The sequence below is a fragment of the Meriones unguiculatus genome, chromosome 5, assembly GCF_030254825.1.
Source record: "Meriones unguiculatus strain TT.TT164.6M chromosome 5, Bangor_MerUng_6.1, whole genome shotgun sequence".
Taxonomy (NCBI): Eukaryota; Metazoa; Chordata; class Mammalia; order Rodentia; family Muridae; genus Meriones; species Meriones unguiculatus.
Genome location: NC_083353.1, coordinates 97,737,029 through 97,751,687, shown reverse-complemented (window position 1 = coordinate 97,751,687; position 14,659 = coordinate 97,737,029). Strand labels below are relative to the sequence as shown.

Genomic DNA, 14,659 nt, shown 5'->3' with positions numbered 1-14,659 from the left:
TTTTATTTTTGATGCCAAACCATTCCTGTTGGTTACTGGCATGTAAAAATCCCAGCTGATCTGAGTTTCCTTTCTGATGCCCTCTGGCAGATCTTCTATGAGGAGGCTAAGCGCTTTCCAAGTAGATTCTTTTAAGTGTAATCCAGATGGAATAATAAAGTTGTGAATAATTTTCAGACCACTCTAAAATAGACTCTTAGATATCAGCTCTTCTCTCTCTCCAGTGAGAGCAGAAGGGAATCCAAATGAGAGAGAAGTGTTGGGCAATTTGAAAAGAAATTCAAGAAAATTTTTATGTATCCCCTGTAAACGGGGCCAGAATGAAAGTCCCCATTTTTCCAAATAGTCAGCTTGCCTGTACCTCAAATAAAGGCCATTGTTTTCCCGTCATTCTGGGTTAGACAGCATGCACATTATAGGTCATAATAATAGAATGAAATACTTTTTCAGAATCACCTGTTCTCCTCTCCTTTGTGGCCCTGTCAATTGTGGCAGCCAATCCTTCTGGAGCCATTACCTGTCTGTCTCCATAGGAAGAGGGCAGAATCAAAGATGCATGTGCAGAATTACAAAGAGAAAGACAATTTGGTTTTCATGCAGCTCAAAAACCATTGCTGTGAGCACCAAAGACAATTCTCTCCCTGCTGGGGCTGAGGGAAGATGAACAGCCAGAACTTACTTTCCTAAGGCAAAGCATTCCAGCTTGACTGTTGTTCCTTTTTCAGCTGGGACCATTTCTGGAAACTGTACTTCTATTTTGGGCTCATATTCACCCATCACCCCTGTGAACAAACAAAGAAACCAAGTCTCAGAGGTTCTGTCAAGATGTATACGTGTTTTCTTTCAGTATAGAACATTCCTATACCCCTATGTGCAAATTTAATTTCATCTAAAACAGGCTCTGCACTAACACCGTGAAACCCCAATACTTCCTCCAGTTTCTTGAAGAGAAAAATTTATAGCACAGCACTTATACCACCTGCAGAGGGTTAAGTTATGCACACTCCTCCGAAGTACTTTGTAAAGGTGGTGAAAGAAAAAGAGTTGACACACTCCTAGTCACCAAGCCTATCACCCCCTTGGAAACACATGGCATAGAACATTGAAGTATTTAAAAACAGTTTTAAAACACATCCTTTCTGGTGTCCACACAGTGATTTCTCAAAGTCATTCTGCGGCAACAGTGTTTATTCTATTCAGAGGCCAACCTGAATGAATCTAAACAACTACATTCAAGGCATAATAATCCTGTGTTATATAAGGTCAACCCACAGCAAATGATTAGCACCTGTAGAAGACATTTTTTTTTTTTTTACATGAGCTTGTCCGGTTAGTGGAGTAGTAATCTTGGTAGTCATAGTTACCTGTATCTAGAAAGAGGACTGTGTGATAACAGCTATAGTAACAGCCCAACATATTAAATCTATGTTTAATGACTACAAACACATAATTTATTTCCTACCAATACTATCTTGATTCATTTGTTAAGGTTGCCATCAGTTTCATACATTTATTTCTATTTAATCCCTGGACATTTCCCATGATTACTGATTCAACAGTACTGATGAAGAGTTTGGTATTATCTAGGGTGTTTTTTTTTTTTTTTTTTTTTTTTTTTTGTAAAGTGAATGGTCTCAATCCAGTTCATCTCTCTTTTAAGCCTCCCTTAGTCAGAAGAAAAGGAAATGAATGGTTTCAGAAGAAGAGTAACAACAAGGAATGGACGGCACAGGTGCAGTAACAAAGAGAGCTGATTTTATTCATCCTACAAACACTTTTCATGTTCTGGCTTAGAAGCTGAGAGGCGTCACAAGGATCTAATCAGTCTGTGAAAAAAACAACTCAGCACTATGAGTTAGGTTTTTACAGTGTTGCTAGGTTCACCATGAGGTCTGTTGTGGAAGGGCGAACTTGAATACAGTTTTGCTGTTGCTGTTCGGTTTTATTTTTCTTGTCTAGAATAATAGGAAATACTAGCTTTAGGAGGGACTTTGAGACAATTTCCCCCTGTGTTCTTTATAAAACATCTTTTTAGATTTGTTTGTTTTATCTTATGTGTGTGAGTGTATGTAAGCACGAGCAAAGACTATGTGTGTGCCTCTAAAGAGGTCAGAAGGTTCCTCTGCTACTGGAGTTATAGATGGAAGTGAGCCTCCAAGTGCATGCTGGAAAGTGAACCCTGGTCTTCCACAAGAATAAGTGCTTTCAAACTGTTGAGCCATCTCATCTTTAGGGGTTGTTAAGTTTGATGTACTTCTGTGTAGTGAGAATGTTTGGTTTCTTTAAAAGCCCAGAAATGTATTGGAATATGTTTTTGCTTTAATCCCAGGTGTGGGATGCGGGGCTGCTTCAGATTGTCTACAGAAGCTAACTAGGATTTGTTTCTTGCTCTGACAGGGGTGTGATTTTGCCAGCTGGGGGTAGTTTATGTTTGGAATTCTGGGGACTCTTCGGAGAGTATATAATGCCAAAGCCCAGAGATGTGGGGGACGGGATGAGCTGCTGATTTCCCTTCTGCTGTTGCTGATTGCTATTTGCTCCAGCTCCTGCTGCTGTTGCTGTTTTGGAGATACCCTGATGAGGAAAGTCAAACTCACCCAAGGAACTTGATGCCCCTAATCAGTAGTAGTCTAAGTAGTCTAATGATATTGACACCCTCTTTCCCTTCTACCTACTTTCTCTTCTACCTAGTGTTGTGGGGCTTGGAAGGTGTAGGGAGTTAGAAAATATAACCCAATAAAGTAGCCAAAAGTCTTGCTACACTTCTGTGCATCCAGAGGAGATCACAGTTAAGGGATTGAGACAATCCTTAACCCTCAAAGGGGTACAACTGCTGTTAATATCTATCCTTCCCTTTGCAAGGGAGGCTGTAATCTCAATCAGTTTAACACTTTGTTTTCAGCCCGCACCAAGATCTAGTGACCGGTCAAAGTTAAAACTCAAGTCTTGAGCCTTCACTTTTTATTGTGACCTTTCTTCACTGTCAAAGCAAAGTAAAATACACCAAAGCCACATTTGACTTGTGCAGAAACAAAGCTGTTTCTCTTTTTTGTCAAGTCTCTGCCATGATTTCTCCTGCACCTACGTTTGATTGCCTCCCTTTGAGCATTCGCACAAAGCTGACTGGGTAATGGTGTGGTGCATACTAAGGACAGCATTCACAAACAGCTGCTGAACTTGCTAACAAACCGTCTGTGCGGTTGAATCACCATCCCATAAATATCAGTAGTATGACTCGGAGTGTAGTGAGCGAGTTAACACCTCTCAGTGATGTGCATGTGGCTGTGTACTCTGAGACTGGTGTTAATTGAAAAAAAAAATTGCCTTGAGAGAAAGAAAGAGATCTTTGTCTTCCCGGGAAATCAAGGCAGTTTGAATGGCAATATATCACACTTTGGATAGAGATGAGGCAATAAGGTTAAACGAACAAGGGGTCAGGGTGTCTTAGAAGTGACTGGCTTTGTCTGTGTGACTTTTTTCTACATGTGCATCATGTTTCTGTAATGACTCTATGAAGATTATGGTGAGGAGTAAATGTTTCTCATTTAACCTTGTTCTGCACATCAGTATGCATGTAGGTAGACTCAATGTCCAGATCCTTAAATGCATATTTCTCCATACTAAAAATTTTGCCTATCAGAGTGTGGATTCGGAGTCCCCACTTGTAGAACTGTTACATAATTCTCTTCCCAGTCTCTGAATGTCCTACTCTCTAGCCCACTGTAGTTTGTGAATAACTGGGGGAATCAATATTTTTTTTCTACTTCATTTCATACTATTTCCAAAATGCCTTTAAAAAATAAACATTTTTACGGTAACAGCAGTATTTCTTTTTTTCCCATCTATCTATCTATCTATCTATCTATCTATCTATCTATCTATCTATCTAATCACTTTACAGCCTGATTCCAGCCACTCCTTCCTCTCCTCCCAGTCCTACCCTCATGTCCCCTCACCTCACCCTGCTACCCCCTCTTTTTCTCCTTCTTCTCTGAGAAGAGGAGGCCCCCGAGGGGTACGAACCTACCCTGGCATCTCAAGTTGAAGCAGGACTAAGTGCAGCCCCTCCTGCCAGGGCCAGAGAAGGCAGTTCAGTTAGAGGAAAGGGAGCCAAAGGCAGGCAACAGAGTCAGAGACAGCCTCTACTCTTATTGTTAGGGGACCCACATGTTGACCAAGCTATACATCTACTACATATGTGTAGGGGGTCTAGGTCCAGCCCATGCATGTTCTTTGGTTGGTGGTTTAGTCTCTGTTTGCCCCCATGGACCCAGGTTAGTTTATTCTGTAGGTCTTCTTGTGGTGTCCTTGACCTCTCCGGCTTCCTCTGTTCTTCCTCCCATTCTTCCACAAAACTCCCTGAGTTTGGCCTATTGTTTGGCTGTGGGTCTCTGAATCTGATTCCATCAGGTGCCGGATGAAGCCTCTCAGATGACATTTACGCTAGGCTCCTGTCTGCAAACATAGCAGAGTACCATTAATAGTGACAGGGGTTGGCTCTCTCCCACGGAATGGTCTCAAGGTGGGCCAGCCATCAGCTTGCCATTCCCTCAATCTCTGAGCCATCATTATCCCTGCACTTCTTGTAGGTAGGACAAATTTTGGGGCAAAGGTTTTATGGATGGGTTGGTTTCTCCTTCCTTCCATTGGAAGTTCCACCTTGCTATCAGGTGTGGTCACTTTAGGTTCCATATCCCAGCTTCTAGAAGCACCCCCATTGACTCACGGGAGCCTCCCTGTCCCAGAGATGACCTCCCCACACACTGATTTTCATTTTCTTTCCTGCTTCACCCCCAACTGCTTTCCCCACACCTGATCTCCAACCCCATTGCCCTACATACCCTCTCCCACTCAGTTCCTTCTTTCCATCTACTTCAGATGTCTATTTTTAAAACTAAACATTTTAGATATAAATTGCATATGGCCGATTCATTGATTTTAAGAGCATAGTTCAATGATTTTTAGCAAGTTTGTTTAGATATGCCACTGTCACCATAAACTGGTTTCTGAGCATTTCCAATCCCCCAAATAAATGCTCTGGTTTTTCTTCAGATTGTATAAATATTTTGCCAATACCCAAATAATATCTGTGATGACCATTTACTGTTAATTCCCAGCTCCAGCCTCAGCTCCAGCCCCAGCTCCAGCCCAGCCCAGCTCAGCTCAGCCTGCGGCAACCTCTGACCTGCTTTCAGTACATTTGCTACTCTGGGCATTTCATATTAATGGAGTCATATATCTGCATCCTGTAAAAAATATTTCTTTTTACCTTATATGTATGAATGTTTGCCTTCATGTATGTATATGCACCACATGTATGTTTCGTTCCTTTGGTGGTCAGAAGTAGATTCCCCAGAAGTGGAATTACAGACAGTTGTGAACTGCCATGTAAGTTCTGGGAACTGAATCTGGATCCTCTCCAAGTGCAGCCAGTGGTCTTAACTGTCTGCCTTCTCTCTAGTCTCCATTTGGTGTCTTTCCTGTCTGGATTCTTTCATATGAGATGCTTTCAAGGCCCATGCTATTGCACACCAACATTCTGCTTGACCTGCAGGAAACTAGAGTGTGCATAATTTCACATTTTATTTATAAGATAAAAATTTGCATTAGTTTCATCATAGTGGTCCTATCAAAGAACTACAATCTAAGTAGCTGAAAGGAAGATGATTTGCCTTAGTTCTGAAGGCGCTGTCAGATCTGATCTCTAAGACTCTGGACATGTACCTCTGCTTCTTCCAAGGTTCTGGGAGCAGCTCTCAATCCATAGTGTGCCTCAGCTTGCATTGTATCACCCACATCTTTGTTTTTAAATGACTGTTTCTCTGTGTCTTCTCATTGAATTAAGGACTCATTCTATTACAGGATAACCTCATTTTAATTATCTGTACCTACAATGTCCCTAGTTGTTAATAAGGCTGCAATTTGAGGCTAGGGTGGGGGAAGACATAGGGTGCATCACACTGCAATAATGAGCACTTGGGCAGCTGCCATATTCAGCTATTGCCAATGATGCTTCAATGAGCCGTGATGTGTTTTGTGTGGACAGACATTCATTTGCCTTATGCTCTCTATGACTTTCATATACATGACTCTTTGCTTATTCATGTCTTACTTCAAATGATACAGCCTCAAAGCAGTGTTTTCTGGTCATGCTGTCTAAACTCTGCCCCTACTATTGATTTCTATCAGCCTTTCTTTTCCTTCTTGTTACTTTTCACAATGTAAGACTCTCTTGTTTGTTTATAGATCTAGTAGCTTTCACTCAGATGAGAAAACACATCACCAAACGATGTAGCATCTTTTTTTTTTTTTTAAACTTCTAGTCCTATCTTAGATTCTCAATCTCTTAGTAGGTGTTCAGAAAATAACTACAGACATAAAGCATCTTACAAAGTCCATGGCACCTCTCAAGCAGCGTGACTATTTTTCATAACTGTTATAGCTTGTTATAAGCCAGGCTCCACCTCCATTGTACATTCTATCTTGAGGAATGAAAATCTTATTTGTTCTTTATCATTCACAAACCTTATCTCAGGAACATGGACACGAAAAAAATTGAGATGAACAGGGATGTATGGCAAGGGCAGAATGATGGGAGGCATGCAGGCATTTTAAATGTGGCCTATAATAGTAAGAGTCATGCTGTTTTTCCAGCCATTTACTACAGATCCTTGTAGTTTTTCTTCACTAATATGAACTGTATAGCTTGTTTTTTTTTTGTGTGTGTGTGTGTGTGTTTGTTTTGTTTTTTTTTCTGGTCAGATGGGGCTATTTTTTTTTTTTTGGTTTATAGACTGCTTTATATTTATAGCTATGTAAGTATGAACAAAGGGGTATCACGAAGAACAGACTGATCTGAATACATAGTGGTAGTTACAGCACATAAAGATGATTTTTCACTGCTGCTTACAGGAATATCAGCTCATAAAGTGAGTATCCTCATTTTATCATTATACAAATAAGGGAAGCACATTGCTTCACCTATATTGTGAATGATATTCTTTGGGAACACCTGTGGAAGTTCTCCATTTATTTTGGGCTACACCTGGTACAGCCTGTATTTTATTTGGCTATTTCTTTTATTTCTAACTATTTTGGCCTTTCCTTTTCACATCAGATGTCAAATCTGTTGCCTTTCTGTTTTGGGGAAAACAAAAGGCTGGTTAAAACAGACACATCTTTTTAGGTTATTTCTCTGACCACCTGGAAATGGTTGACCTTAATTGGTCCACAGATGGTGTGGCAGTTTACAGAGTAAGGCCATTGATGGAATTGCTCCTAAATCCATTTTCCATCTTCACAAAGGTGGGAAATATGAATGTTTAGGCATATCAACATAACCAAAATAAAATAAGGTGAATGTATGCATGGCTCAACCACAAAACATAATGTCTGCTAAACTTTTCTTCTATAAAGACTATATGATTTGTTCATGTGTTCAACTGTAAAAATATATGCTTTCGTCTATATATTTACACATAAGGTTGGAAAAAAATAGCCTTGCCTTATGAAAATGCACCTTCTATGTTTTCTGTTCTTTGGAACTAGAGAACCACTATAACAGTTATGAGAGTCGTATTAAGTATATAGAATTTCTTATGTCAAAGTTCCTAAAAGGCAAGGCCTTGGCTCTGTTTATCTTATGGCAGAGCTTAATAAGTATTAACATCAATCATAAACTCTTCAGTATGCCTGGCAAAGAGGGTTGGAGCTCACCACAGTTAACCCTGTCCTGATTCCTGTTTTCATGCCTTTCATAAAACTGCTGGTTTTTGGTATGTTGCCTGGTGATATGGCACACTTAAACTATGATGAACTACTTACTGCGTAAGTAAAAGTTGATTTCACAAGGAAACCTGGCTAGAACTTCCCGGGTGTTTGTTCTGAAGCAGTCATTCATTCTGTGATTGAAATCACCTGGTGGCCTTGAGCTTCTAATTTACAGAGCAGAACACAAGCCAGAGGATGAGGCTCTGCATCCCCAAGTCATTCCCAGGAGATGCTGCTCATGGCTTGAAGAACACTCTTTGAGTGCCACTATCTTAGTTAAGATCAAAAGAAAGGCATCGCAGCCGACACTCATAAACCTACTCTGTGGGCAAGTCACGGTGGGGAGGCACTAGGAATGGAGTTCTACTAATGACAAGGCCATTGAGAGCCACAACTTTGTTGATGACCGTAAGGGTAGAGACTGTCCCACATTTAAAACCTTGCCACTTATTAAAGGTTGATGCCCAAGTCTGTAAGATCATAGGATTTAAGGAAATAGATCACAATTTACAGAACATGAAAGTGAAATCAGCCACATGCTGCTCTTGTTTAAGTACAATTTGCAGAGTACTGTGCTGCCAGAAGGAAGCCAGTTTGCAAAACTCTGTGCCTAAAGATTTTTGCCAACGCCTGCTTTAGCTGGAATATGTGCTTGCTAAATTAAACTACAGATGGAATGAACATTTACTAATTTCCACTGAGTGGGATTTTCTACTGAAAAAAAAAATTGCCAAAATTGTTTTGGAAAAAGTACCCACATTGACTTTTTTGAAAAACAAGTCACATGGTATGTGTGCCATTAACCTAAAAATATTTGGAAATATCTCATTAGTCACTCAAGTTCCCTTGGCTGAGTATGCCATTGTGGCCTTTTTTTTATAAAAGTCATGCTTTTTATTTTTCTTAGTAGGAAGAAAAATCTGATGAAATGTTTTTCTTTCTTTTTTTTTCTTTTTTCTTTCCTTTTTTTCCTTTTTCTGTTGTGAGGTAAAACCTGTGACCAAAAGGAACTCAGACAAGAAACGGTTTTTGTGGCTACCCCAGGCCATTATTGAGAGAAGTCAGGTCAGGCACTCAAGTAGAAACAGAAGCAGGAACCATGAAGAACACTGCTTAGTGGCTTGCTTTTCATGGTGTGCTCAGGCTGCTTTCTTATACACTGCGGGACCCCCTGTGCAGTGGAGGAACCATTGACAGTGGTCTGGACTCTATGTCTCCACCCCACATGTGTATGGGCCAGTCCGATGGAGTTAGTTCATCAGCTGAGGTCTCTCACCAGCTGATTCTAGTTTGGGTCAAGGTGATAAAAACTAACAATCACAGCAGCTCATGCATCACTACCAATAACCCGGCAGGATAACTCACATTGAATTGAGTGTTGAAACAAGAATCTCCTCATTTTTAGGTAGAGGTAACTATATCATGTTTTATCTAGGAAATGGTCCCCAAAATTCATAATCAGTGAAAATAAATGCATGATTTGTGTTATATAAAATCTGTGCCTGCTTCCTTTTTTTCAATAGTTTAGATGCAGAAAGACTTTTTTTTTTCTCTCTCTCTCTCTAGAAAGCTGTCTCAATATAAAGACAGAGTGAGCTTGAATTGCTGCTTGGCTAGCAGAAGGTCTGCTTACCTGAATGCCTGAAATAACTTGCTGTATGCATTATGTGAAATTGATTATAGGATATCTAGAGCTTATTTTGGTCTCCTTTGAGGATAGTTATAAATACTAAAATGTTCTTCATATTGTATTTAATTACTTCTCTGCCTCTGCACATACTGGCACTAACTGAAATCAATGGAGGCACTGTTGATAGACAGTCTTTTGATATTTAAAGATGGCACCATAGTCTCAGAAGTCAGAAGACTTCTTAATGAAAGGTCAAAGAGCACAGGATTCATTTGGACCTTGTAGATAGAAGGTCTAAACTTCTTCACTGTACTTTGGAAACCGTCATAGAAAAATGTTTGCCAATGAGCAGTTGACTGTGAGCTAATAAAACTTCAGTAATAAAAACAGGTGGTGGGCTCAGGAGCCATAACGGACTGACCCTAACAATTGGAAAAATGGAGAAGACAGTGACATTTGAAAGAACAATGTAATCAACAGACTATTAGAACTAGCAAGAGGTTTCAATAAAATTAGAACATATGGAGTAACTATTAAGAGTAAAAGCAATATTTAGCTAGCAATAACAAATTAGTATGGTTAAAAACAAAAATATCATTTAAAATATAATAAGCCATGTATTGATATAACCTAGAACCTTTGCTTGGATGAAGCTCGTGGTAGCTCAATAATCAATTGGTTTCCCATAGTAAGGGGAACAGGGACTATTTCTGACAGGAACTCAATGGCAGGCTCTTTGACCTCCCCACCCCCCAAGGGAGGAGCAGTCCTGGTAGGCCACAGAGGAGGACTTTGCAGCCAGTCCTGAAGATACCTGATAAAACAGGCCCAGACGAAAGGGGTGGAGGTTCTTCCCAACCCGTGGACTTGGAAAGGGGCAGGGAGCAGCTGATGGAGGGAGGGTGGGATTGGGAGGGAATAAGGGAGCAGGCTACAGCTGGAATACAGAGTTAATAAAACGTAACTAATAATAATAATAATTACAAATATAATATAATAACAATGATACAAAAATATAGAAATTATCCAAGAATTGCCAAGTTATGTATGCATAAAATTTTAATTTTATGTATTGAAACAGGCCATTGGCATGGCTTGCCTTCTACAAGTGTGTCAGCACTGAGTATCTTCTGTTGGGAACTCTTTTCTCAATTTGGATTGCTCAGCTCTTCCTGGAAGATGATTCTCAAGGCCATGCAAGTGTCCTTCACAACCAGGCTGTCAATCTGTACATAATTCCACCATCCCATTCACCATTCTGTGCATTGGAATATCATCAAAAGCGAATCTTTTTTAACTCTCCACTCTCATCCATCATAGCCTCACGATTGCATCACACTTCAACAAGACACCCTAACTATATCATGTATCTATGATATATAACTATATATATATCTGTATATATCTATGATATATAACTATATATATAACTATATCATATATCTATGATATCTATGACTATATATATTTATGATATATATAACTATATCTGAGTACAGAAAAAACTTTCATATTCTGACTGGCAAGCTTACAAAGAGTTTATTCAATCAATATTTAGTGATTAGACATATGATTAAAATTTGGGGCCAACAAGATGGCACAACTGGTAAAAGTGTTTGCTGCCAAACCTGAGTTTGATCATTGTGTGAAAGAACTGACTCCTGAAACTTGTCCTCTAATATCTCTATCCTCAGTCCAAAAAAGAAATAAGTAAATAAAGCCACTTGCCCAAGCCAACTCACTTCCAGGCTGTATACCTCTAGTACTTTATTTCCAGTTTCTCCACCTGTTATTTTATTATTGAGAATCCAATATTATAATCCCAATAAGCATAGGCCCTCATGGACCTAAAATGGAATTGGCTGGAATAGAGATCTAAAGTCTATTGCCAAGTTTCCAAGCTTGTCAAACCTTCAGCATATCCACAGCCATTAAGACTCTATGAAATCAGATTAGCAAAGGCAGCTTAGAAAAATGTCTCACATCCTCCAGTCATTTAGATGTTCTCATCCAACATGTTTTACACCCACAGATCCTCAACTGTGATGTTGTTAGAAAACTATAAACAAGACATGATTGCTGTGATAAAGCTGCACCAAAGTTGCAATTAAAAGTGAGACTTAAATAAAGCAAAGAATTTGGGGGAGAAATCCTTTAATAATATAAAATTACATTTAAGTGAAGGGTATAGCCTGTTGCCTAAATGCTGGGATATCAATAAAAAAAAAAAAAACCTCTTAAGTAGGTCAAGTACTCACTAAAAGAAGTACTCTAATACTCTAATGTCTTTAAAAAAATACAACCCGTAGGTTAATGAAGTGGCCCATAAATAAAGCTGACCTATTCATAAAGACAAATAGTAGTTCCTACAGCCCCATGAGACTCCAGTGCAGGTTGGGAAACACTAGGAACACTTGCTCTGAGCAATTAGCAAGATCATATCACAGCAATGAATTTCCAAGAAAGCTCCTAATTTTTGATTTATATATTTGCTTTGGTTTTAACTTTGGAACTCTGAGATGGGCTATATTCTTTTGTGGCATTAGAAGTTTTAATGTTGGTAGAGGTAGAGATACCTAACCAGGGTTCCTGTGTCCTGAAGGTGACTGTACCTGGCAGTTTGCTAAGATTTGCATTTGGGAGAAATCTGACTCAATGAAGGACATTTATCTTGTCTGTAGAGTAGTGTTTTATATGACCTGATTGTTGCAAATTCTGAGACTGACATAAGCTTAAAAGCTGTGCCTGAAATCTCCTAAATGATGAAAGAGTCTTAGATATAGTTTAATATACATTGCTCATTCATACAGTAAAGACAACTAAGGGGCAGAGAAACGAGACCGCCATCTCCTATTGGGTGGAGGTATACCTGTTACTGTGCTCCACAACTTCAGCACTTTTCCCTTCTGCCTTTTAGTCCTACACATGGTCAGAACATGCATTTTTGTCGACTTTGGGTTTTTCCTGAATTGTGGAGATGCTGAGATCATCATCTGGTCTTTCTTCCATTAGGTTAAAGCATGATTTAAGATAAAAACATTAAATGCTTCAACGCTGAGCCTGATCAATGTTTTCACAGCAGAACACTATTAAGTTAGGGGGAAAGGTGAAGACTTAGAAAAACATGGTTACGAATTTCTCTTACCCTACGAGAACATAAATGTATAATTTCAGTATTTTTAAAAATTTAAATTGTTTGTTTTTTCCAAGAATTTCATATATAAGTACTTTATAGTCATCATTTCTACCTCCTATTTCCCTCCAATTCCTTCCATTTCACCTGCTTTCTTTCAAATTTATGATTTCTTCTTCCTCAATTATTATTGTTTTATACAAACGCACACAACTTATTATTTAGTGTTGCTCACATGTTCATAGATTTTAGGTTGACACTTTGGGATCCAATAGCCTACATGGAAAAAAATCTACTATTAAAGCCAATCACTTTCAGTATTTTAATTTTATGATGAAGGGTATGTACTCAAAAAAAGTAAATGTCACATAAAGACATACATATACATGTATATTCTTAAGATGTGAATAAATACAAAATTTAAAGAGAGAAAAACAAATTGGTGTTCAATCAGAGGATTGACCTCGTGCAGGAGCAAATTGATACCCTATGGCAAATCGCTCACCTTGGCTGTCAGTGAAAATATGCTGGACTTTGAGTCACTAGCATATAACATGAGAATTTTTCCTGTGCTGCAAATCTGTCTAAACAAGTGTTGAGCTATATTTTAGGTAATTGGATTGGAGAATTCGATACTACGATGGAGCAGCTGAGAGTGGCCACTGTCACAGTAAATTCTACCAGAGTGGACGCAGGACTAGCCACAGGATTATCATCATGGATTGCTGCAGCCATGAATCATCTGAAGGAATGGGGGGGCATGGGAGCATTAGCAAGCCTTCTGGTGTTGGTCTCCTTGGTTTGCCTGTGGTATAATGCAAGATTAGAGTCTCACAACAGTGTGATACAGCCATGATCATTCAGGCCTTTACAGCCATTGAAGCAGGACATTCTCCCCAAGCATGGTTGGATACCATAAAAAGCTAAAATGTTACGCTCAGGATGCGAGGCTAAGCACCGCACTCAGGGTCAGCTGCTTTGGACCCAGAGAGGAGCATGTCTGATTGCATGCGGGTTGATGCCCCAGGTCCCGCCTCTGAGAAAAAGGTATCTGACGGGTCTGATGCTCTTTGGGTGGATGACACCTAAATGAACATCGGTACAAAGTCCCAATTTATTTCTAATATCAGAGATCAGACCTCTACTCTTGCCTGATGCGTCTAAAACAAAAAGGGGGAACTGTAGAGAGCTGCGGAATGCTATGCCTTAAAGATGGAGCTGGTTTCTGCCTTCCACCTTCCCGATGGTGAGTGCTCTCTGTCACGAACAATTCCACATTTGGCTAAGGCTGAGGATCTGGCTTGCTTCCATGTATGTGGACCTATCTGCATTGCCCACGTGGCATGCCTGGGTTGGCTACCCAGAGGCTATTTAAGCTGTGGGCTGGCTTTCCCCAGGTTCCGAGGATTGTTCAAGGTTCCTGAATAAACTGCATTGAAAAAAAAAATCTCTATAAATATTTTTATTCCCTATTTCTTGGTATTTTCCTATATAGAATTATTTTAATTAATTAATTAATTAATTAATTCAATTTACATCTCAGTCATAGACCCCTTCCTCCTCTCCTGCATTCCTTCTCCCTTATTCTTCAGAATAGGGGAGCCCCTCTACCCAGACCCCCAGCTCATCTATTCATTGAGGACTGAATTCGTCTTCTTCCCCTGTGGCCTTGCGGGGAAGTCCCATCAGAAGGAAGTAATCAAAAGCAGGCGTCATAGTCTGTGTCAGACATATACCTCACTCTACTAACCTGTGGGCCAACAGGAAGCCTAACACGTCCATCGGACTTATCTTCTTGGGGGTCTATGTATTGTAGTATGTCTATTCTGTACTATATGAGATTCCATCTTACACCCATCAAAATGGCTAAGATAAAAAAACTCAAGTGACAACACATGCTGGAGAGGAAGTGGAGAAAGGGGAACACTCCTCCATTCCTGGTAGGAATGTAAACTTTTACAACCACTTTGGAAATCAATCTGGTGCTTTCTCAGAAAATGGAAAATAGCCATACCTCAAGACCAAGCTATACCATTCCTAGGCATACACTTGAAAAGTGCTTCACCATACAACAAGGACATTTGCTCAACCATGTTCATAGCAGCTTTATTTGTAATAGCCAGGAA

At 39.6% G+C, this 14,659-nt stretch overlaps 1 protein-coding gene across 8 annotated transcripts in view; it reads right to left on the bottom strand.

The window, feature by feature from the left end:
• LOC110555893 (contactin-4) overlaps positions 1-14,659 on the bottom strand; it is a 1,034,823-nt gene that overhangs the window by 196,703 nt on the left and 823,461 nt on the right. For all 8 annotated transcript variants that reach the window (XM_060383874.1, XM_060383872.1, XM_060383875.1 and 5 more), the window contains one exon: positions 680-782. In XM_060383874.1, the coding sequence (XP_060239857.1) occupies positions 680-782 (103 nt within the window). The remainder of the gene's footprint in view (positions 1-679; positions 783-14,659) is intronic.